The following is a 25,480-nucleotide window of genomic DNA, read 5'->3' on the forward strand; positions in this document are numbered from 1 at the left end:
GATGCAGGTGAATAGTGACCAGGAGGCTCAAGAAGTGTCCTTTGTAGAGTCTGTTGTTGAACGGACTGGTTCAGACGAAGATTGGCGGGTTACCCTTACTGTAATTGGAGCCAAGGTTGCCTTCAAGATTGACACAAGAGCAGACATCACTATTAGGTCACTTGCAGCATTCATAAAACTGCCTTCACAGCCTCAGCTGGCAGTTGCAACAAAAGTTTATAGTCCTGGTGGCTGCATCGATTGTGCGGGGAAATTTTGTGCCAGCTGCGTGTACAAGCAGAGGAAATTGACCATATGGGTACATGTAATTAGAGGTCAGTGTGTTAACCTATTGAGCAGGAAAGCAGCCTGTGGTTTGGGCCTTGTTGCCAGAGTAAATGAGATTACTGAAGACAGGTTTGGTGAATTGGGCCTGCTAAATTGTCGCTCAGTCCGAATACCACTTAAAGTTGATACACTCCCATACAGCATTACTCCTCCTCATATAATTCCATTCCCACTCATGCCTCAAGTGGAGAAGGAACTTCTGTGTATGAAGAATATGGGAGTTATTGAAGAGGTTGTCGAAGCAACTGACTGGTGTGCCCCCATTGTGCCCGGTGCGAAGAAGAACGGGAAGTTATGCATCTGCGTAACTTGAAACGGCTGAATGAGGCAGTGAAAAGACAGAGATATGTGCGGCCGACACTTGAAGACATAGCTCCAAAACTGACTGGGGTGAAGTTCTTCTCTACACTGGATGCTTCTGGCAGATACCTCTAGACCCAAAGTGCTGCAAACTGACTACCTTCATTACACTGTTAGGTTGGTTTTGTTTCTGCAGACTCCCCTTCGGGATATCCTCTGCTCCTGAAATCTTTCAAATTGAGATGAGTTCCCTCTTAAGAGACCACAAGGCCACAACAGTCGTCATGAATGACATTTTAGTGTATGGATCTACACAGGAAGAACATGATCAGCGATTGAGCTGTGTGCTGCAGACCATTAGAGAGTCCAGCTGAAATTAAATAAAGAAAAATGCCACTTTGGAAAATCTGAGTTATGTTATTTTGGGCATATCATCAATGGAGATTTCATCAAGCCAGACCCTGATAAAATCCTTGCTATTGAACAGATGAAAAGTCCTTCTGATGTACACGAGCTGAGACACATATTGGGCCTTGTGAATTATGTGGGCAGGCTCCTACCAGATTTATCCACAGTACTCCACCCTATCACTGAGTTGTTGAAGAAAGATGTTGCCTGGGTCTAGGGATCTCCACAGGAAGAAGCTTTTATACAGGTCAAGTACCTGCTGGGGTCTGCCCCAGTGTTGGGGTTCTACAAAACAAACTACAGCCAATCACTTACTGTTCATGTACACTGATGGCTGCAGAATCGAAATACACCATTCGAGCGTTACCTAGTGGGTTTAGAGAAATTTAGTCTTGAAACTGACCATAAACCACTAGCCCCTCTAATTAATTCCTATGATATTGACAAGACACCCCTAAGATGCCAGAGACTTCTGATGAGGCTGCTTTGGTTCAACGTTCAGGCATTGCATGTGCTGGGGATAAACTGGTAGTGGCAGTTACATTTTCCAGGCTCCTGCTGGCTGCTGCTGAAGGATCTTCAATGGAATCAGATGTGAAAATGTACATGAATTCAGTTCTGGCATCTAAATCCATCTCATCAAGGAAGCTAGAGCAAATAAGAAAGGAGACACGTTTAGATACAGATCTTCAAGAGGTTATCAAATACATAAAGAAAGGTTGGCCAGAGAGCCGGCAACCTAGATGTCTTTGAGCTCTTACCAGTCAGAAAGGTCACAGCTCACGGAGCTGGATGGTTTAGTACTGTTCCAAGACTGCATTGTTATTCCTGTTGGCATGCGGCAGGAGATGCTAAGCAGAATTCACAATGGTCACTTGGGCATTACAGAGTGCAGAGAATGGGCAGCTACGGCAGTATGATGGCCTGAGATCAGCACCGACATTGCAAGTCACGTATCAATATGTGCCTTTTGCCGGAAACGCCGGCCTACTCAGAGAAGAGAGCCCTTAATTACTACCCAGCTGCCTGCAGGCCCGTGCCAGAAGATAGTCACAGATTTGTGCAAACTCTATGGGATTTTTAGATTTCTCAAAAGCTTGTTCACCCGGTGGGGCATACCGATGGAGCTAGTGAGTGATAACGGAATGCAGTTTGCTTCCATGGAGTTTAGATCTTTCAGCAGTTAATATAATATCTATTCTACATCAAGTCTGCATTACCCGCAGGCCAATAGAATGGCCGAAAGGGCAGTTCAAAGAACTAAGTTAATTCTGAAGCAATCTGATCCGTACCTAGCTCTCTTGGACTATAGGGAGACTCCCATCCAAGCCACGGGTTTTAGCCCGGCACAGCTGTTGTTAGGACGCCAGATCCGCACCACTCTACCCTCTGTGGGTGTCTTCCAGCCAGCCCCTTCTATTCCTTGGGACGAGGTCCTTAGGAAGGATGATGAGGCGAAAAGGGGTTACCGATTCTTTTACGACAGAAAGCACTCTGTGAGGCCCTTGAAGGAGCTGAATGTGGGCCATAATGTCAGAGTTAAGCTGAATGATGAGAAGAAATGGAAGATGCCTGCTACTGTAATAGGACGCTCTCCAGAACTAAGGTCTTATGTAGCCCTTACTGAAGGAGGGACAGTCACACTTCGAAATAGAAGACATTTTCAGCCATTACCTGAGAGTTTGGGACTGGATGCCTCGGAGTCACAGCCAGTGGAATCCCCTGTTTTAAGAGGGGTGACTTCCCCTCAGCAAGACCACAAAGGAGATACTTCTTTGCTTACTGCAGACTCTTAATCACCTTCTTCTGTATCAGAGGATAGTTCATTTAAAATGATGTCAAGTGGAAGAGTGGTAAAACTTCCAACCCGCTACAGGGATTAGCACTGTAGTTAGAGCAGTGGCCAGAAGAATGGGCAGAATAATCCCATGGTCACTGTGGACTAGGGTAGTCTACCCCGATGTCCAAGAAAGGATTGTATTTCTTGTTGTGTTTATATATAATATATGTGTTTATATATAAAAACACATATATATATCTTATAACTTATTTGTTGTACACTTAAAATTAAAAAAAAATTGTATGCTTTTGTATACCTTGTTATTTGTTGTACTCTAAAAAATGTATGCTTTATCCTTTGAAAAAGGGGATGATGTGATGAAAGTGGGAGTGTGACATCACCAGATAGGGGCGTGGACTATAGCCGTTTTAGTCTATGTCGCAGTTACTAAGTCTGATGTGTTGTGCAGTCTGTATACTTCTATGCTGTGTTCTTCATTTCATTACAGTTGAGCAGCTTTCTACCTTTATGACTATGCAGAAGTACCAGCGTTTGTGTAAAGTGAGCATATGTTATAGGTTAATGAGGTTATTTCTGGACCTTAGAGTGTCTATTGGTTGTTTAAATTAGAAAGTCGTAAGTAAAGTGCCAAGGAGACTGAATGAAAGTGATACTAAAAGACATCTAACATCTAACTTTGGTCTTAATATTATAATAGCCCTGTTAAAAAGACAGTTGCATAGCACTTCTCCTATGTGTCTCCTGAATGTCTAATTAATTTTAGTCCAAAAAAAGCAGTCCAAAAGTCTTCCCCTGCTCCTAAGACCACCTGAATTTGCAGCCCCCATACCAGATCAGTCTGGTGGGGAGCATATTGAGTCTCTTTCGGGAGGCTTGATAGAGGTCTCTGGGTATTGAATAAGCTTTAAGTTCAAGACTTCCTCTGGGAAGATTTTTTTCTGTCTCAAGTTCCTTGAGATCCATTAAAGGCCTAAAGTCTTCTTGGCTTTTGTGAAAGATCTGAAATTAATGGGACTGATTACTCCAGTTTCACCTTCAGAATTAAACCAGAGGTTTTATTCTAATCTTTATAGTAGCAAAGAAAGAGGATACCTTGCAGCCTGTTTAGGATCTCAAAATATTGAGCAAATTCCTAAAATTTCCTACTTTCAATGTAGACAATTCGCATTTTACTTCCGTTTGTGCAGAAGGGTCAGTTTGCTATTGTCTGTTGTTCAAGCGCAAGGGATTTCTGTAGTTCTTTACTTGGGCGACATTCTGAGGCCCCTTTTTATCATCTGGCTTTGTTTCTCACTTGAATAGTTCAGTTGAAAAAATAAATCTTCCAAAAAGTTAATTAACTCCTCTGATACGTGTGTCTTTTCTGAGTTTGGTAACCAATTCCATGAGTATGTATTTGTCTCTGACAGATCAGTGCAGACTGAAGCGGCACCAGGCCTGTGCCCTTCTGCAGCTGAATCTTTCCCTTTGTGTTGCTCAGCGCATGGAAGTTGTGGGTCTCATGGTAGATACCTCAGATGCATTTCCATTTGCCAGATTTCATCTTTGGGCCCTCATTTAAGAAAGGATCTTATCTCTTAAGGCCCTTTCTTTTATCAATATCTCAAGACTCTAAATTTGACGGCATTACAGTAAAACTATTATTTTTGTCTCAGAGAGGTTTTTTTTTCTGACAAGGTTATTAATACCTAATTCAGGCAGGGAATCCTGTTACCAAGCGTTTTTATCATAGGCCTGGAAAACCTTTTTTTTGTGGTCAACTTTTATAGTTTCACATAACTGAATAATCTTTAACTAAACATAATTATATTTATAAAAATAAACATTAATATTTTATTTAATATTAATATTTTATTTAATATTAATATATATTTAAAAACAGAAACCCCCCCAGCTTTTTTAAAATACAGTACAGGTAGGAAACCCTTTAGCCAAACTGATTGGGACCAGAAAAGGTTTGGATTTCGTAATAGTTTGGATTTTAGAACATTTGCTTCTGTAAAATGGGACAGTTTGGAGAGGGCATGGGACCAAATGTAAGCAATATGTCATTTAGCAAATATTTACATGTCATGATATAGTTTATACATGTAATCTAAAAGTAGTTTTATATAATTAGTAATGCTTTTACATAGTACCCTGAGAAAGATAATACAGTACAGTAACCAGAAAGGTAATTTTTGTTGTTTTAAATAAATAGAGACTAGTATTTGCATTTCACAGCACACAAAGACACAGGCAGAGAGGATTGTGACATACAGGCAGGGGAAATAGTAATGTTTGACTATTTAAGTTTTAAGAAAAAACATTAATTAAAAAGTTTGGCTTTCAGAATAAGTTTGGATTTTGAAATTCGAGATTTTGTAATTTGGGGATTTGTACCTGTACCTAAAATAATACGCATTATACAAGAAATTGCATATTATTTAAACATTGTATATACATGCAATGCTCCTCTAAACTATTAACCCCTTATGAGCCCTCACCCCCAGTGCATCCTAACACTGCTACACTATTTACCCCCAATCTGCCATAACATATTAACCCCTAAACCGCCACAACCCCATCGCAAAAAACCTAAGCTATTAACTCATAAACCACCACAACCATCGCAAAAACTAACCCTACACTACATTACTCCCTAACAGCTAAACCCCCCAAGTCCCCTAACCTATACTTGTCGTCGTAAAAAAAATCTAGCATGATTCATATAAAGCGTGTAATTTTAAACAAATTTCTCATTTACTTCTAATAACAATTTAGTTCATTCACTTTGTATTCTTAGTTGAAGGTGCAGCACTACACAATAGGTGCTAGCTGAGCACATCAGGTGAGCCAATCACGAAATGCATATATTTGCAGCCATCAGCAGCTGGCTCCCAGTAATGCATTGCTGCTTCTGAGGCTACCTAGGTATGCTTTTCAACAAAGGATACTAAGAGACCACAGTAAATTAGGTTATAGAAGTAAATTGGAAAGTTATTTAAAATTGTATGCTTTATCTGAAACATGACAAAAAAATGTCTTTCATGACTTTTTAATCTTGAGGTATGCTGCTCTCTTTAGAAGGCAAGCACATCTTATCATCACATGACAGCAAAGGTCATTTATACATAAATACAATTACTTCACGTCACATGCTGTAGTTTTACATAAAGCTAGGAGGTTTATACTGTATTGCGACATACCATATAAGTTACGCTATATTTCTTTCTTAGGTGGTGAAAGTCCACAAGTCCTTCCTCTTAGGAAGTTCATCACCTGGCCACCAGGAGGAGGCAAAGACACCATACACCAGAGCTTTTAAGAATCATTCTTTAGTTTGTTTTGCCTGAAAGAGTGGTCTCTTCATGTGGTTATTTTCTATCATTTGGATTTCTCAGATTTGTTTCTGATAGCTTCCCGGTTTAAAGTCTTTTTCCTAGGTACTGTGTAGGTCCAGGGATCTTTGAACTGTGTTTGTGGATGCTCTGGTAGTCCAGTGGTTATATTGGTTAGCCAATATTTTTTCTACCTCCTGTTTTTTTCCCAGGGTGATTGTCAGGATTTGGCAGGAAGAGCTATTTACTCTGTTCATGCCATCTTGTTCCTGTTTTATTTGGTTTACAGACCTGGGTCTAATGTCCAGTTTCTTTCCATGGCTGCATCTTTTGTGTCCAGATCTTCTTCTATTTGAGTCATTCTTTCTTTTAGGATACTAGTTCTCTGGGCTTGATGGTTTGGATACAGAATCAGATATACTCTTTGTCTTTGAACTTTCTGTCCAAGTTTCTTTTTTTCCCAGGCGTGTTATTTAAAAGTCTGGAAGGCCTCTATTTAATGGTTTTCTTTATCCAGTTTTTCTGGCTATATTCCAAGATTAGGTTGGATACGAGTTTATCCACCAGTTCTTTTGAAGGTCAGTTTTCTGTCCTTTTTTTGTTATGTTTCGTAAAAGGATTGCTATTATTTCTATCATTCTTGGTTCAGTCCTAGCCTGGCCTAGAATTAAGGCTGTTCTTTTCCAATTGTTTCCTTCTTAGTAGCTTTATTTCGGTCTTCGGGTTTTTGCAGGTTTCTCCTTTCGAACATTTGCTTCATGTGGATATTAACTTCTTCTCTCTGTAAGTCTTTTTATTTTATTTAGCTGTTTCTTCTATTCATTTAGAATTTATTCTCTTTATTTTCTCCTAATTTTTTTTAGGATAAGGTGATGTTTTCTGTCTATTTCAGTTGGTACTTTGTTGTTTCTTCTATGGGATAGATTATGCGTGGAGGACTATTTAGCGCTTTTGCTAGAGCACTATTTGCACTAGAAGTAAACTTTGTTGCACGCGTCTGGTTACAGTCGTATTGCAATAATACAGAAATATTGCAGGTTGAAAGTAAAAAGTTATTGCGCTTGCGCTTACCCGACGCGCACAAACAGCTTACTTCTAGCGCACACAATAACGTATTCCCCATAGAAGTCAATGAAGAAAAAAAAACAACACCCTACTCATGCGCTACCTCAAACTCATGTTCTCAAGAGCGCTAACCCGACATGAAGAGATGAATGTTTCACATTCCAATGTTCTTCACATAGAATAATATGGTCTATTTTTTTCTTCTTAAATGCATATTTCTACATATATATGGTGGTATTTTGGTACAATATATATATATATATATATATATATATATATAAATACATAGAACATATTCTGCTATGTACAGAACATTGGGATGTGAAATATTTACAGTAAATACACAATCTTAAAAATGAATATTGCATAATTACGATTTTACATGTTTTCATTTACTTAACTGCAAAGCGCTCCAATGCACTTCTATATATATATATATATATATATATATATATATATATGTATTTATATGTTTATATGTGTGTGTATATGTGTATATATATATATATATATATATATATATTTATAGAAATACACATACACACATATATATATATATATATATATATATATATATATATATTTCTTTTTTAAGACACGATGAGTCCAGGGATCATCTTAATTACTAATGGGATATTCACCTCATGGTTAGCAAGAGGCGGCAAAGAGCACCACAGCAGAGCTGTTAAATAGCTCATCCCTTCCTTCCCACTCCAGTCATTCTCTTTGCCTACGTTAGTGATAGGAAGTGGTAAAGTGAGGTTTTAGTTAAGATTCTTCAATCAAGAATTTATTATTTTTAAAGTAGTACAAGATTGTGCTGGAGTGTAGCTGTAGTCCATATCAGTCTCTTCAGTAGAGCTTTGGTGGCTTTAAAGCAATAGGAACTTGTGGGACATAATTCTCACCTCCCATATATTACTGCTGCCCTAATCCTGAAAACCTGAGGATATTTTGTCAGGAATTTAATTTTCTTCACAGGTCCATGTGGGGATAGGACCCCTTAAACCTGGTGAACTGCCTTTGCTGTCAGGCAGACATTTGGGGTAAGTGCTTTATTATTTTTCCTGGGACTCTTAGAGGAAAAGGAGCACTTTATTTTTCTTTATTATTACATAAATGGCTTACAATGATTAGGCACTTTATCTGAGAGTAAAAGGACTGGGGCTGGGAGATTAGCTTTTTCTGGGGGTTTTATGTTATGGTATTTATTTTTTAAAGCATTAACATCCGTGTGAGTGGTGTTGCGATTGGCCACGCCCACGATGGGCGGATCGTTTGTATTGCGCCCCTTTTTCTCTGCGTCTCTTTTTGTGGATAGTGTAAAGTCAGGAGACAGAGCGGGTTGTTTTCCCTGCCTAGATACGCATGGTTTGTCAAGTGCAGGCGTTTCTAGATGCAGAGAATTGCTGATTTGTTCCTCTATCGAATCCAGATTGCTGCTAGGAGGGAAAGAGAGGCTCCGGTCTTGCAGTCAGGTAGGCACCTCAGCAGAGCTGCTGAGGTGTAGGGGTGTCATTATTATTTGTTTTTGAGTGTTTTAAGACTTTTTTCTCACTCACAGTAAAAAAGTTACACTTTTAAATTTAAAGTGGCAGTAACGTTTTTTACATTTTAAACTTTAAAATTTTTGACAAAATTAAAGTTTTTATTGCACTCTTATATTATTGGCGTTCAGTATGGACCAAGGAGACTTGCAAAGTGTTACTTGCTCCTTGTGTTTGGATGCAAATGTGGAACCACCAATACCTTTCTGTCCCTCATGTATTGAGAGGACTTTAAGTTATAGGGAAAAGATTTTTCCTGAGCAAATTCTTTTTCAAGCGGATACTGTTCAAGAATCTAATGATGGGATTCAGGGTACGCGCAGCTTTCTCCCTATGTCCCAAATATTACCGCCCGCTCAAGCAGTGCCCTGTACTTCTGCTCTAGCGCCCGCTGGAGTTACCTTAAAAGACATAGCTGCTCTCATGTCTTCCTCTGTTTCTGATGCATTGTCTTCTTTCCCAATATTGCAGAGCAAACGTAAGAGCAAAAGCAGACATTCAGTAAGTGAAGTTTCTGATGCAGTTGTGGCAATATTGGAGTTACCCTTCCAAGGGACTGAAGAGGAGGGTAATGTGGTTTTATCTGGAGGTGAAATTTGAGATTCTGAAAGCTCATTGCCTCTGATGGATTCGGAGGTGGTGTCTTTTAGGTTTAAACTTGAACACCTCCGCCTGTTACTCAGGAAGGTTTTGATTACTTTGGATGACTGTGACTCCACGATTGTGGTTGCCCCTACGAAGTCTAGTAAATTGGACAGATATTTTGAAGTTCCTTCTTACTCAGACGTATTTCCTGTACCAAAGCGAGCTTCGGAGATCATTACTAATGAATGGGAGAGACCTGGCATTTCTTTCTCCCCCTCTCCTATTTTAAAAAAATATATTTCCCATAGCTGACTCCTTTAAGGAGGCTTGGCAAACAGTTCCTAAAGTGGAAGGGGCAGTTTCCACCTTAGCCAAGAGAACTACTATTCCCATTGAGGATAGTTGTGCTTTCAAAGATCCTATGGACAAAAAATTAGAGGGTTTACTTAAAAAGATTTATGTTCATCAGGGTTTGCAATGGCAGACAGCTGCGTGCATTGCTACCATCTCTAGTGCGGCAACATATTGGTTTGATGCTCTATCTGATTCTATCAGAACTGAGACTTCTTTAGAAGAGATCCAAGACAGGATAAAAGCTTTGAAGCTGGCTAATGCTTTTATTACGGACGCTTCCCTTCAAATTATTAAATTGGGAGCTAAAATTTCGGGGGTTTTCTATTCTGGCACGAAGAGCCTTATGGTTGAAGCCTTGGTCTGAGGATGTATCATCTAAGTCTAAGCTTCTAGCCATTCCTTACAAAGGGAAGTCCTTGTTTGGACCTGGCCTCACGGATATTATCTCTGATATCACGGGAGGTAAGGGTCATCTCCTACCTCAGGATAAGAGAAACAAACAAAAAGGGCGACAGAGTAATTTTCGTTCTTTTCTGAATTTCAAGGGAAATTCTTTCTTTTCCTCCTCTAATCAGGAACAATCTAAGCCTTCATGGAGACCCAACCAGTCTTGGAATAAGGGTAAACAATCCAAGAAGCCGGCTGCTGAATCCAAATCAGCATGAAGGGCACCGGATATGGTAGGGGGCAGACTTTCCTTCTTCATTCAGGCTTGGGTTCAGGATGTTCAGGATCCCTGGGCAATAGAAATTGTGTCTCAGGGATACAAATTGGAGTTCAAAAGTTTTCCTCCCAGAGGCAGGTTTCTTCTTTCAAGATAATCTGTAGACCAGACAAAAAGAGAGGCAGTCTTACATTGTGTAAAAGACCTCTCCGCCCTGGGAGTAATTGTTCCCATTCCAGTTCTCGAACAGGGTCAGGGGTTCTATTACTATCTGTGGTTCCCAAAAAGGAAGGAACCATCAGACCGATTCTAGACCTCAAAAGTCTAAACAGATTTCTCAGAGTTCCGTCATTCAAGATGGAAACTATTTGTTCCATTGTTCCTTTAATCCAGGAGGGTCAGTTTATGACAACAGTGGATTTAAAGGATGCGTACCTTCATGTTCCTATTCACAGGGAGCATCACACGTTTCTAAGGTTTGCCATCCAGGACAAACACTTTCAGTTTGTGGCGCTTCCTTTCGGCCTGGCTACTGCTCCCAGAATTTTCACAAAGGTTCTGGAGTCTCTGTTGGTGGTACTTCGGTCAAGGGGCATTGGAGTGGCGCCTTATCTGGATAACATTCTAGTCCAGGCGCCATCTTTTCATCAAGCAAGATCTCACACCGACATAGTGTTATCTTTCCTGAGGTCTCAAGGATGGAAGGTAAATGTGAAAAAGAGTTCTCTAGTTCCAGATACAAGCGTCACCTTCTTGGGAACCAAAATAGACTCATTGTCTATGAAGATTTTCCTGACAGAAGTTAGGAAATTAAAGATTATCGATACTTGTCTAGTCCTTCAGTCCACTCATCGGCCGTCAGTGGCTCAGTGCATGGAGTTAATCGGACTGATGGTGGCAGCAATGGACATCAACCCGTTTGCTCGGTTCCATCTCAGACCTCTGCAGTTAAACATGCTCAGGCAATGGAATGGAGATTATGCGGATTTGTCTCCTCAAATAATTCTGGAGCAGGAGACAAGAAGCTCTCTTCAATGGTGGGTGTCTCTGGATCATTTATCCCAGGGAACCTGTTTTCGCAGACCATGATGGGTAATCATGACAACAGACGCCAGTCTTCTGGGGTGGGGAGCTGTCTGGGGCTCTCTCAGGACTCAGTCAGAGTCTGTTCTTCCCATAAATATTCTAGAACTGAGGTCAATCTTCAATGCCCTTCTGGCCTGGCCCCAGTTAGCCTCACACCGGTTTATCAGGTTCCAGTCGGACAATATAACTTCAGTGGCTTACATCAATCATCATTGAGGAACGAGGAGTTCTTTAGCGATGACAGAAGTAACCAAAATAATTCAGTGGGCGGAAGCTCACTCTTGTTACCTATCAGCGATCCACATCCCAGGAGTGGACAACTGGGAGGCGGATTTCCTGAGCAGGCAGATTTTTCATCCGGGGTAGTGGGAACTCCATCCGGAAGTGTTTTCCAATCTGATTCTCAAGTGGGGTCAGCCAGAATTGGATCTTATGGCATCCCAATAGAATGCCAAGCTCCTGAGATACGGGTCGAGGTCCAGGGACTCCCAGGCACAGCTGATAGATGCTCTGGCGGTTCCTTGGACTTTTAGTCTAGCATACCTATTTCCTCCACTTGCTCTTCTTCCTCGGGTTATTGCCCGAATCAAAGAGGTGAGAGCGTTGGTGATTCTCATAGCGCCGGCTTGGCCACGCAGGATTTGGTATGCAGATTTGCTGGAGATGGCATCTCTGCCACCATGGAGACTTCTGTTGAGGAAGGACCTTCTAATACAGGGACCCTTCCTTCACCCAAATCTAGTTTCTTTGAAGCTGATTGCTTGGAGATTGAACGCCTAATTTTATCCAAGCGGGGGTTTTCTGATTCGGTCATAGAGACCATGATTCAGGCACGCAAACCTGTAACTAGAAGGATTTACCATAAGATTTGGCTTAAATATCTCTATTGGTGTAAATCCAAGGGTTTCCAAGAAGGTTTGGAGAAAGGTGTATTAACGAGTTCCCTTATCCTTGGCCTTATCTATTTGTTACACAAATGTCTAGTGGATGTTCCAGATGTTCAATCCTTTTGTCAGGCCTTAGTTAGGATCAGGCCTGTGTTTAAACCAGTTACTCCTCCTTGGAGTCTTAATCTTGTTCTCAGAGTTCTTCAGAGGGTTCTATTTGGGTCTATGCATTCCTTAGATATTAAGTTGTTATCTTGGAAGGTTTTATTTCTTGTTGCTATTTCCTTTGCTCATAGAGTTTCAGAGCTCTTGGTGTTACAGTACGAGTCTCCTTACCTTATTTTCCATTCATACAAGGTAGTTTTGTGTACTAAGTTAGGATTTCTTCCTAAGGTTGTTTCTGACAGGAACATTAATCAGGAGATTGTTGTTCCTCCTTTGTGTCCTAATCCTTCTTCTAAGAAGGAGCGTCTTCTACACAATTTGGATGTGGTCCGTGCTCTAAAGTTTTACTTGCAGGCGACTAAGGATTTTCGTCAGTCGTCTTCTTTGTTTGTAATTTTCTCGGCAAAACGTAAGGGACAGAAAGATACAGCAACTTCTCTTTCCCTTTGGCTGAAGCGTATGATACATTTTGCTTATGAGACTGCTGGTCAGCAGCCTCCTGAGAGAATTACGGCTCATTCCACAAGGGCTGTTGCTTCCTCATGGGCATTCAAACATGAAGCTTCTGTGGAACAGATTTGCAAGGCTGCTACTTGGTAGTCTCTGCACACTTTTTCAAAATTCTATAAGTTTGACACTTATGCCACAGTTGAGGCTGCTTTTGGGAGAAAGGTTCTTCAAGCAGTGGTGCCTTCCGTTTAGGTTCCCTGTCTTGTCCCTCCCGTATCATCTGTGTACTCTAGCTTTGGTATTGGATCCCATTAGTAATTAAGATGATCCGTGGACTCATCGTGTCTTAAAAAAGAAAAGAAAATTTATGCTTACCTGATCAATTTATTTCTTTTTTGACACGATGAGTCCACGGCCCGCCCTGTTCTTGTAAGATAGGTTTTTCAATTTTTATAAACGTCAGACACCTCTGCACCTAGGTTTTTCTTTTCTTAACTTCGGTCGAATGACTGGAGTGAGAAGGAAGGGAGGAGCTATTTAACAGCTCTGCTGTGGTGCTCTTTGCTGCCTCCTGCTGACCAGAAGGTGAATATCCCATTAGTAATTAAGATCTGTGGACTCATTGTGTCAAAAAAGAAATAAATTTATCAGTAAGCATACATTTTCTGTACATACATATACATGTTTAGACATGTATATGCATGTATCTCAATGTTAAAGCCCTTTGCCTTTTCTTTTTCTATCACCTGAGACCTCATATCTTTAAGCACTTATACGTTTTGTGTGCAATTTTTTTCCCAATATTTTTTTTTAAGATGTTGTTATTGTTTGTGTAACTGTACTTTGTAATGTATTTTTGATGCGTTTTGCGAGATTTTTTGGTTTCGCAAAACAGTTAACCACAGCTCTGAGTACGCACTAACCCGACAAGCGTTAACTTGAATTGTGCTCATGAGATTCCGTTTACTTTGAACTTGTAATACGAGCGCAATTAAACCTACGTACAAACAATTGTGTATTCCCTATATTGCTCGCGCACAAATGTTTGCGCTCCACTTGAGATCTGGCCCTTAATGTTTTATTTCCATAGAATTATTCTGAATGGCCTATTTATTTTGGATTCTGTTGACATTACTAAGGTTTTTCAGAAAATCTTTTATTTTATTTGTTCCTTTCGCTGATTCTGTCATTCAGTTTTTTCTGCTGTTTCTTTAGCTACTTGGGTGAAGTTTTTGATTTATACAGTTTTCTTTGAGGCAGGTTAACTTTCACTCAGATGGCTTTCTTTTCTTACTTTCTTTCAGCCCTGTTGCCTTTTCTTGTGTTTCTGATTGTTTAATCAGTAGACCTATTTCTCTAGTTAGTTATTTGGTCTTATTTGCTTATTTTTTCTACCATTTTAATGTTTTTGATTCTTCTTAGGCAGCCTTTTGTAGGATATTCTTCAGGCAGTTATTTCAGGTTAATTTGTTTTTATCTGTTGTTTAGTTTTTATTGCAATTTTTTAGGCTCTTTTGGGGTTGTGGATTTAGTTTTTTGGTGAAAAAAGATTTTTCTTAGATCCCACTCTTTTCTATTATTACTCATGGACTCCACAGCTTGGGTATTTGTTCTCAGGAGTAACAGATTGGGGATTCTCACCACCTGTATGAAAGAAAACATAATTTATGCTTACCTGATAAATTAATTTATTTCATGGTGGTTAGAGTCCACGAGATACCACCCTGTTTTATTTTGTTCTGTGGGGGGTTTTCCTTCTTTTTTGAGCACATATTTTTTCCCTACTCCTTTTTTGGCTCGTATTGTATTTTATTCTATCTCAATTTGCTTGTCTATACATAAGATTAGGGTACCTCTGAGGTTGGAGGGGTTTAAAAGAGTTCTTGGGTTTTGGGGGTCTTTGCCTCCTTCTGGTGGTAGGGAGGGGTAGTCCCGAATAATTGATCATGGACTCTCACCACCATGAAATAAATGAATTTATCAGGTAAGCATAAATTATCTTTTTTGCAGTTGTTAAACACATATGTGTATGAGGTGCATGTATAGTGTGTCTCTGTCTATTGTGCATTTTAAATATTGAGGTTTTCCTTTTGTGAATGTGATCTTTGCCTTTTTATCTACAAGGGATAACAAAGTAATTTGTTCAACCAAGTACTCACTTCTGAAGAGATTGTTTTGGTGCAGGAACACTCTTTACTATGATAGAAAAAAAATCACATGAACACAATCTTCAAAACTTTTTATTAAGAAACAGACACACTTGTTGCAATATATAACTGGCTGTTAAATATTTACCTTTTCTTTGCTCGATATAACTTAGTTTATTTGTATGCTACCACTGTTATAAAATAGCTTCATGGATGCACTGCTTCAGATAGCTCAGTAACCTCTTGCAGACAGGGGGAGGGGCAGGGCTCCTACACACATAATTATGTGACCACTGCTCAACCCCTATCTATTTCTAAAATCAAAGTTAAATACCACCCATGAACAACAGCAGTGAGACTTCAGACAACAAGGCTAATCATGGTCATTAAATTAGTATGAAGTTAATTGTTTTGTAGGTTATATGAGCTAAAGCCAATTATGGCAATGTATGCATGGTTAGCCTTAAGAAGTTGGCAGGATGCTTAGTTATAGGTAAATGGGACACAATAGGGAATAAAAATGTATTGCAAAGTTGTTTTATTACACATAACTTAACCTTTTATATTAAAATATCAAGGTGCTCACGGTCCCTTTAAACTATAGGTAGATAGATACATAGATAGGGTTATATTTGAGCTTTTAGCAAAACAGATTATATCACACACATTTCCCAACATTTACAAGAGGTTTTTTGAGATGTGGGGGTTTAAAGAGCGAGCTGGTGGGCAGTAGACCTTTTATTGGTGGGCCATGCACTGAAAGGGCAAAGTCACACTCACACTGGTTTATGGGCATGTATAGGCTTGATGTGGGGGTATTGAGCATTTCTGGGCAGGTTTTAGGCATGGCTTGGCCAAATGCTTAAACAAGGGACACTGAGGGGTTGTGGGCAAGAAATGGATCTTGGCTTAGAACTGTGATAATCCCACAGGATGCTGGGTAGGTGGGTAGTAGTATGTATCACTGGATAAACCTTATGTTTATTGTCTTACCTGTGCCCAGAGTATAATATGTACCTAGGTGCTGAGGGTTATATGTGAGATTACAGTCACTTATCACCTCACAAACTGTTAAACACAAAAACTCTTCCCCTGTTTTCTATCACCATTACATTCTTAAAAACACAGAATTTTCAGGTCACAAACACATACACACAATATGCAATCTCCTTCACATCACTGCAACACACAGATATACCATGTTTTTCAACTTAATCTACCTATTGTGCTGTTTTCTGTAAAACACAGGATCAAATTATACAACTTCCAGGTGCCTCTGTTCCTTTCAGCAGTTGAAGAGGTTTTATCTTAAATTGTCTTGTTAATTATTGTCTGTTTGTGTTGTGCTGCTGTCTGTGGAATGCTCCATTGTACTTGAGGGGGAGAATAAACCAAATATTTGCACAAGCTATTTTTCATATTACAGCTGCACTGCACTTGCCACTTCATTGTACGTTAGGTGGTGGTTAAAAAGACATTAAAGGTACAGTGTACTGTAAAATTGGTTTTCCCTTAATGTGTTTACAGTGACTTGTTATACCAGCTGTAGAGTTTAAAATGTATGAGAAATTGCTGGTTTTGTTCTTTGAATCCACAACCCATTAAGGACTAGATTATGAGTGGAGCACTATTTATCGCTCCTGCTTGTGCCTTAACTCTGCTAGAAGTAAGCTTTTTGGGTGCGACAAGTAGTGCACATATTATAAGTTGAAAGTAAAAAGTTTTCGAACGAGCACTAACCCAAAGCATGCAAAAAGACAATCTTTGAATATTGCGACCGCATGAATGTATTTCCCCATAGAATTTAATGGAATCCATAATTTTTTTTAAAAATAACACTCTTACACGCAAACCCGATCGCGTTTCCTCAAGTGCGTTAACCCAACATGAAATATTAATATTTAACATTCCAATGTTCTTTACATAGAAGAATGTTTTATTCATTCATAAATACATATGTATATGTACCCTATGTGAAGAACATCGGAATGCTAAATATTTAAATACTTAGTTAAATAGTTTATTAAAAATGAATATTGCATAAATATTGTTTTACGTGTTTTCAGCTACTTGACGGCAAAGGGCTACATTGCACTTATATATATATATTTCTATATATGTATACATATGCATTTATGTGTGTATATATAAATAAATATGTATACACACACACATATATATATATATATTTATATATATATATATACATACACTCCACAACAATTGCAGCGTCGCGCTCTATCACCTCCTCCAGTGAACAAGTGCTATCCTAGCACGAAACATGTCTGCAGCAGGAACCCAACAGTCCTTATTCACTGTATGTTAAATATTAAGGCTGTGTCAGCATAGACTGAGCTTTAAGTCTGTTTTTACCACTTGGATTTCAATAAAGCTTTCGTTTTATCTAATTCTACTGGAGGTGCCTGAGTTACTTTTGTATCTCTATATATACATACATATACATGTTTATACATAACGCACAGAGAAAGTCCAGCAATCGCTTGCAAGCTCTCAGCTAAGATTAAAAGCAAAACTGGAAGAGTTAGTTACCGCATCTGGCCAAATGAGACAAGCCTAGGTACCACACCAAGGTCTCTCCCAAAACCCGGGTCCCTAATACAGCCATATAAATGCAAGCTCTCAATCAAACAAACTGGGAACAAGTCAAGGGTTCACTGATGTATGTAAACACCCTAGACATATACAAAACATGGAAGGGGACTGCTCTCTCAGACTCTCACATGTATATGTATGTATTTCTATGTTAAAGCCCTTTGCAGACTTTTTTTCTCAAAAACCTGAGACCTCATATCTTTGAGCCCTTATCACCTTTTTATGCAATGTTTTTTTAATACGTTTTATTAGACTGTTATTATGAGTGTAACTTTTGATCTGCTTTGTACAACTTTTTTGCCTCGCATAACAGGAAGGGATAAGATCTTGAAATGTTGCCTGTCACCTTGCTGCCTATTTTCGCGTAACAGTTAACCAGTTAAATTCAATTGCGCTCAAGTGAACACGTTTACTTTCAACCTCTAATATATGCGCTACTTCTGACGAGTGCAAAGATCCGCAATAACCCCTTTTCCCTTGCGTGCAACACTTAGCGTCACATTTGTAATCTAGCCTTAATGGGTTGAGCTTGCTAGAAAATCAGTTCTCCTTATTTAATCCCTTTTTTTTTTTTTTTTTTTTTTTTTACACACACATGCTTCTTTATTTTATCTCTGTCTGTATACAAAAGCCTAATATATTAACGTTTTATTACTTATCTCTCCTAACCCCCTGGAAGTGTAATTTCTTCTGCTGGCTATGGTTATACAGCGTTTCTATAACCAATACTTAAGTATATAAACTTTCCGTATATGTGGGGATACCACAGGAAAAAATAAGCTTTTTCAAATGCTGAAATAAAGGAAAAGTAGCTATTTGTAAACACTTTAATATGATCATTGGGAACAACTTAAAGAGGATAAAATGTAGGGTAAACTGTCACTTTTTGCACTAAATAAATGCTAGTTATAATTCTGAGCAAAAATTATAGTACCACTAAACACAAATTGTAAGCTATATGATTTTGAACCCTCATATGTGAGAATAATTTTGCAATGAAAACTGCAGCTTTATTTAGTCAAACGAGTATATTGTTTTATGTTTATTTATTTTACTGGGTTCCCTGTCCCTCAGAACAAAATAATCCTTGCTAACCAATCAGTTTGCACATGTGCAGTTTGAAGGGACACTCAGGTCAAATTAAATTTTCATGATTCAGATACAGCATGACATTTTAAACAACTTTCCAATTTACTTCCATTAAAAAAGTCTTTTATAATTACACTTTTTGAGTCACAAGCTCCTACTGTGCATGTGCAAGAATTCACAGAATATAAGTATATGCATTTGTGATTGGCTGATTGCTATCACATGGTACAGGGGGAATGGAAATAGACATAACTTTAAAATTTGTTAGAAAAAAATCTACTACTCATTTGAAATTCAGAGTAAATGCTATTGTATTGTCTTGTTATCTTGCATTTGTTGATTATGCAAATCTACTGTGTTTACTGGTCATTTGAGAGAGATTGGGAAAGCCTGCCCTTATAAGGTGGTTTAGCACACATTCAACTTAGATACGATTGCAAAGAATGCTTCTCCTATCATGATTGTTGATGCAAAAATGATAATCCAATTAACGTGACTGCTGAGAATCTTATGGGGTGGGGAAGTAAACAAAACTTACATAAACTGCCTAAAATTATCAACCCAGCCCTTCCGGGGAGAAAGTGAAACAAGGCCAATTTTTAGATTTATTTTACAGCAAAAGGCAGCAAAATAAATAATGAATGTATATTGTAATAATGTTTCACTTGCAATAATGAAACATTTTATATGTTGAAATGTCAAGTTTAATGGTCGTTTAACCTGATAATAAAATGTGAATGCATTTAAAAAAAAAAGTTGTTTAAATATTGAAAAAAGTAGTGTAAAGTTTTAGTTTGTATAATGTAATGGGTGCCACAGTGTCATAACTTAGGTTTCCCTAGTTTTATGTTATGTTCTCTACTCTACTGGGAAGCCAATATAGTAACCATCTTGCACATCCCTTTAAGCAGGGTGCTACACAAAATAATTGCATTGTAAAGTCCCCTTCCCAGAAGCCCCATAGAACCATTTCTGCCCAGGAACTCTAATTATTTCCAAGATAATAAAAGTCTGTGTGTTGGTTTTTTTTAGTGTAGTTGAAGAAGGAAATAATTTATGAAGGTAAAATGTCAGTGTCGATTAATGATGAACATTTCTTTAACTGAGTGAAGGGAAAAAAAATTAACAATTGCTTATGTATTTATGGTATCCAACAATAAAGAACTAGCTTACAAACTGCCCAATACATAGATGTTTTAAAAGCATTAAGAACTTTAATTTTGTTCGAAAAATGTCCTGGGGATTTATGTTGAAAAGAGTTTCAAGGAAGACCTTAGTGGACATATTGGGGCTGTAAAATTTGAGAGGCACAGTAGCATTGCCCTATACCGATCTCAGTATAGCTGCAGTATACACTCCTGGGGCTTCATTTATGAGTCTGCGGGTAGAGCTGTGTAGACCTTGCAAGCCAGCATAATCATAAGGCCGCTGCTTCCTAAACCCATCAGCACCTTACAGGTGGAGAATTAAAATCACCCTGGTTTGATTCAGTCCGGGAGATTGGCAACACTTGCTCTTTGGGATTGGTTGCGGAATTGAACAAGAGATTTTTTTTCAGTGTTAACTTCCTCTAGCGATGCTTGCATTTCCTTTGGTGACTGCCTGGGAACATTGCTCCTTCATGAGCACCTTATATGTGTCTGTAAACATAGAGGTTAATTTGTTTTAAAAATGTTTAGACTTGACTGATATATTATTATATAGCAAGACAACAGAAATGTCTTTTAATTATAATGTGTTTACTGTCCCTTTAAGGTTAAAGTAAAGGAGATGTTTTAACAAATATGTCTAGGTAAAATTGTAATTATGGCTTTAACCATGGTTATGTTGAAGTGCAAACATTGGAAATGATTACTGTCATTCAACATTTTTTTTTAGAATGGTAACAAGTAGACATGTGCGTTTCATTCTGAATCGAAATTCGGACAAATTTGTCAAATTCAGAGCTTTGGATCGATTCAGATTTCCAAATTACCCTAGCAACAAAACTAAACTAATCTGAATACATTTGTAAGGAATAAATTCAAATTGGTTCGGATTTATTCTTTAAATTTGAATGGCCAAGGACTAATCACAATTACACTAGTATTGTACAGTATATTAGGTTATATCACTCTGCTAGCTCTGTGCAGGACACATTATGTAGCTGGTACCTGTGAGGTTGGTACTTAGGGGGGATTTGCTGTGTATTACACTAGTATTTTGTACTGTATATTAGGTTATATACCTCTGCTAGCTCTGTGCATATTGTGTAGCTAGTACCTGTGAGGTTGTTACTTAGGTGGGATGTGCTGTGTATTACACTAGTATTATGTACTGTATATACTGTTATATACCTTTGCTAGCTCTGTGCAGGGTACATTATGTAGCTGGTACCTGTGAGATTGGTACTTAGGTGGGATGTGCTGTGTATTACACTAGTATTATGTACTGTATATACTGTTATATACCTCTGCTAGCTCTGTGCATATTGTGTAGCTAGTACCTGTGAGGTTGGTACTTAGGTGGGATGTGCTGTGTATTACACTAGTATTATGTACTGTATATACTGTTATATACCTCTGCTAGCTCTGTGCATATTGTGTAGCTGGTACATGTGAGGTTGGTACTTAGGTGGGATGTGCTGTGTATTAGACTAGTATTATGTACTGTATATACTGTTATATACCTCTGCTAGCTCTGTGCATATTGTGTAGCTGGTACCTGTGAGGTTGTTACTTAGGTGGGATGTGCTGTGTATTAGACTAGTATTATGTACTGTATATACTGTTATATACCTCTGCTAGCTCTGTGCATATTGTGTAGCTGGTACCTGTGAGGTTGGTACTTAGGTGGGATTTGCTGTGTATTACACTTGTATTATGTACTGTATATACTGTTATATACCTCTGCTAGCTCTGTGCAGGGCACATTATGTAGCTGGTACCTGTGAGGTTGGTACTTAGGTGGGATGTGCTGTGTATTACACTAGTATTATGTACTGTATATACTGTTATATACCTCTGCTAGCTCTGTGCATATTGTGTAGCTGGTACCTGTGAGGTTGGTACTTAGGTGGGATGTGCTGTGTATTACACTAGTATTATGTACCGTATATACTGTTATATACCTCTGCTAGCTCTGTGGATATTGTGTAGCTGGTACCTGTGAAGTTGGTACTTATGTTGATTCAGATGGGTTACACCTAATATACAGTACATAATACTAGTCTAATACACAGCACATTCCACCTAACACATACCTAACACATACCGAACTTCCGAATTTACGAATCAGAAACAAATACATTTGAATGTATCCAAATTTGAATCGATCCGAAAACTAAATAAAAAAAAATCTGAATTGTTCCGAAACGAACCAAAATGAATTTTGACTTTGCGCACAAGTCTAGTAACAAGAACATTTCATTTAAAGGGACAATCAATGTGTCATGTTATTTTAAGGAGATTTTATTCATTTTTTTTTAAGGCAGGGCTTTTCCCCCATGCCTGCAGCATTTTTTTTCTTCTCCTAAGCAGCTACAGGTCATTCATATGACTGGAGAGGACATCCATGGCAATACAGTTATTATAGTACTCTCTCTTTCACTCACGCATGTGCAGTTCTTATCTTGCAGTCAACAAATTCCAGTTCTTATATTGTATTGCTGGCCATTAAGTGCTGTGAGTCGCGGGGTGCACTCTCTAACAAGTGTATTGGGGCAGTCTCCTTCCAGATCGCTGTAATTCCCTGCAGCAACTTGTAAGAAAAAAGATTTGTGGGTTTGGGGGAGGATAGCAAAAGCCCTGACAACTAATAATAAAAAAGTAATTATAAAAAATGTAAAAAAGCGATTCTTCTTAAGATTTAAAGATAAATGAAATATCTAAATAAACTTAAACTGAAATGAAGCCCACAATGATTCTATGACTCAGATAGATCATACAATTTTAAACATTTCCTTCAATTATCAAATTTGCTTGGTTCTCACGGTATTCCTTGTTGCAGGAGCAGTGATGCCCTACTAGGTGCTAGCTGAACACATTAGGTAAGCCAATGACAAGAGGCATATTTTTGTAGCCACCAATCAGCAGCTAGCTCCCAGTAATGTTTTGCTGCTCCTTAGATTACCTAGGTATTCTTTTCAATAGAGGATTTTAAGAGAACAAAGCAAATTAGATAATAGAAGTAAATTAGAAAGTTGCTTAAATTTTGCTCTATCTGAATCATAAAATAAAAATGGTTGGATTGATATCATTTTAATGAAAGTATGCATATAAATATTTTATGTTTGCAGTCCCTTTAAGGATGTACCTTTTCTTTTAACAATGTCAACAATGTAACAATGTTAATATATAACACCACACAGGAAGTAGTTAAGATGTTTGTTTTTTTAATAAACAGTTCTTTTATAATCTTCCAGGTATAAGATTCAACCGTTGTTGGGAAGATTTAGTGAATTAGAAGATATTCTGAAGTCCTCAGGGGTGGAACCAGGAACTTTAGATGGGGCTCTGCTTGATGTTGGCTGTTCCTCTATGCAGTTTGACACACCTGAGAGAGGTTTCTCACTTTCAAAAGATGGTCCCTTGGATATGAGAATGGACAGTGATAGGTAATTATTATCAATACAATTTTTAAGTTTGTTTCTGTGTGCATTATTATAGCATTTCAGCCAGTGTTTATAGTAACGTTACTTAAAGGCTCTAAAATGTTCCAACATGACAATAATCAACCTCTAGTCAAGCATTCAAAGATGTCAAAAAATATTTGAATTGAAAAAATGTTATGTTAAAGCTGTTTATTATGATTTTGAAGCTAACAGGAAGTGCACTACTGGACCACAAGGACTGATTGCTCATTGGCTGATAAACAGAACTCTCTCTGCTGTATTGGTAAACAAAATCCCACCTCATAAGCATAAAGCCAAAAAATGTATTTGCCTCAATACAGAAACAGAAAACAAAAACTTTAGCCTCTTAGACGAACCAATAGAAAAAAATGTTTGTGCCTCTTTTAAGTGGTTATATAACTCTAAACATTTCTGTCATTTATGTGAACGAGCACTATACAAATATTTTGCATGAACAAACATTAAGCTAAAACACAATTTATGCTTACCTGATAAATTTATTTCTCTTGTGGTGTATCCAGTCCACGGATCATCCATTACTTGTGGGATATTCTCATTCCCAACAGGAAGTTGCAAGAGGACACCCACAGCAGAGCTGTAATATAGCTCCTCCCCTAACTGTCATAGCCAGTCATTCGACCGAAAACAAGCCAAGAAAGGAGGAACCATAGGGTGTAGTGGTTACTGTAGTTTAAATTTAAAAATGACCTGCCTTAAAATGACAGGGCGGGCCGTGGACTGGATACACCACAAGAGAAATAAATTTATCAATTAAGCATAAATTGTGTTTTCTCTTGTAAGGTGTATCCAGTCCACGGATCATCCATTACTTGTGGGATACCAATACCAAAGCTAAAGTACACGGATGAAGGGAGGGACAAGGCAGGAACTTAAATGGAAGGAACCACTGCCTATAAAACCTTTCTCCCAAATATAGCCTCTGAAGAAGCAAAAGTATCAAATTTGTAAAATTTTGAAAAAGTATGAAGCGAAGACCAAGTCGCCGCCTTGCAAATCTGTTCAACAGAAGCCTCATTTTTAAAGGCCCAAGTGGAAGCCACAGCTCTAATGGAATGAGCTGTAATCCTTTCAGGAGGCTGCTGTCCATCAGTCTCATAGGCTAAGCGGATTAAGCTTCTTAGCCAAAAAGAAAAAGAGGTTGCCAAAGCCTTTTGACCTCTCCTCTGTCCAGAGTAGACAACAAACAAAGCAGATGTTTGATGAAAATCTTTAGTAGCTTGTAAGTAAAACTTTAAAGCACGGACCACGTCCAGATTGTGTAACACAAGGATGGAACCACAATCTCTTGATTGATATTCTTGTTAGATACCACTTTAGGTAAGAACCCAGGTTTGGAACGCAGGACTACCTTATCCGTATGAAAAATCAGATAAGGAGAATCACATTGTAAGGCAGATAGCTCAGAGACTCTACGAGCCGAGGAAATAGCTACCAAAAAAAAAAAAAAAAAAAGAACTTTCCAAGATAAAAGTTTGATATCTATGGAATGAAGAGGTTCAAACGGAACTCCTTGAAGAACCTTAAGAACCAAGTTTAAGCTCCATGGTGGAGCAACAGGTTTAAACACAGGCTTGATTCTCACTAAAGCCTGAACATCTGGAACATCTGCCAGACGCTAGTGCAAAAGAATAGACAGAGCAAAAATCTGTCCCTTTAAGAAACTAGCTGACAATCCTTTTTCCAAACCTTCTTGGAGAAAAGATAAAATCCTAGGAATCCTGACCTTACTCCATGAGTAACCCTTGGATTCACACCAATAAAGATATCTACGCCATACCTTATGGTAAATTTTCCTGGTGACAGGCTTTCGTGCCTGTATTAAGGTATTAATAACTGACTCGGAGAAGCCACGCTTTGATAAAATCAAGTGTTCAATCTCCAGGCAGTCAGCCTCAGAGAAATTAGATTTGGATGGTTGAAAGGACCCTGAAGTAGAAGGTCCTGTCTCAGAGGCAGAGACCATGGTGGAAAGGATGACATGTCCACTAGATCTGCATACCAGGTCCTGCGTGGCCATGGAGGTGCTATCAGAATCACCG

The 25,480-nt window shown here is 38.5% G+C and overlaps 1 protein-coding gene across 1 annotated transcript in view; it reads left to right on the forward strand.

Moving 5' to 3' along the window:
• METTL15 (methyltransferase like 15) overlaps window positions 1-25,480 on the forward strand; it is a 595,857-nt gene that overhangs the window by 419,525 nt on the left and 150,852 nt on the right. Inside the window, exon 4 of the mRNA XM_053720395.1 lies at window positions 23,211-23,402. Coding sequence (XP_053576370.1) covers window positions 23,211-23,402 — 192 coding nt within the window. The remainder of the gene's footprint in view (window positions 1-23,210; window positions 23,403-25,480) is intronic.

This window comes from Bombina bombina, chromosome 7 (assembly GCF_027579735.1).
Source record: "Bombina bombina isolate aBomBom1 chromosome 7, aBomBom1.pri, whole genome shotgun sequence".
Lineage (NCBI taxonomy): Eukaryota > Metazoa > Chordata > Amphibia > Anura > Bombinatoridae > Bombina > Bombina bombina.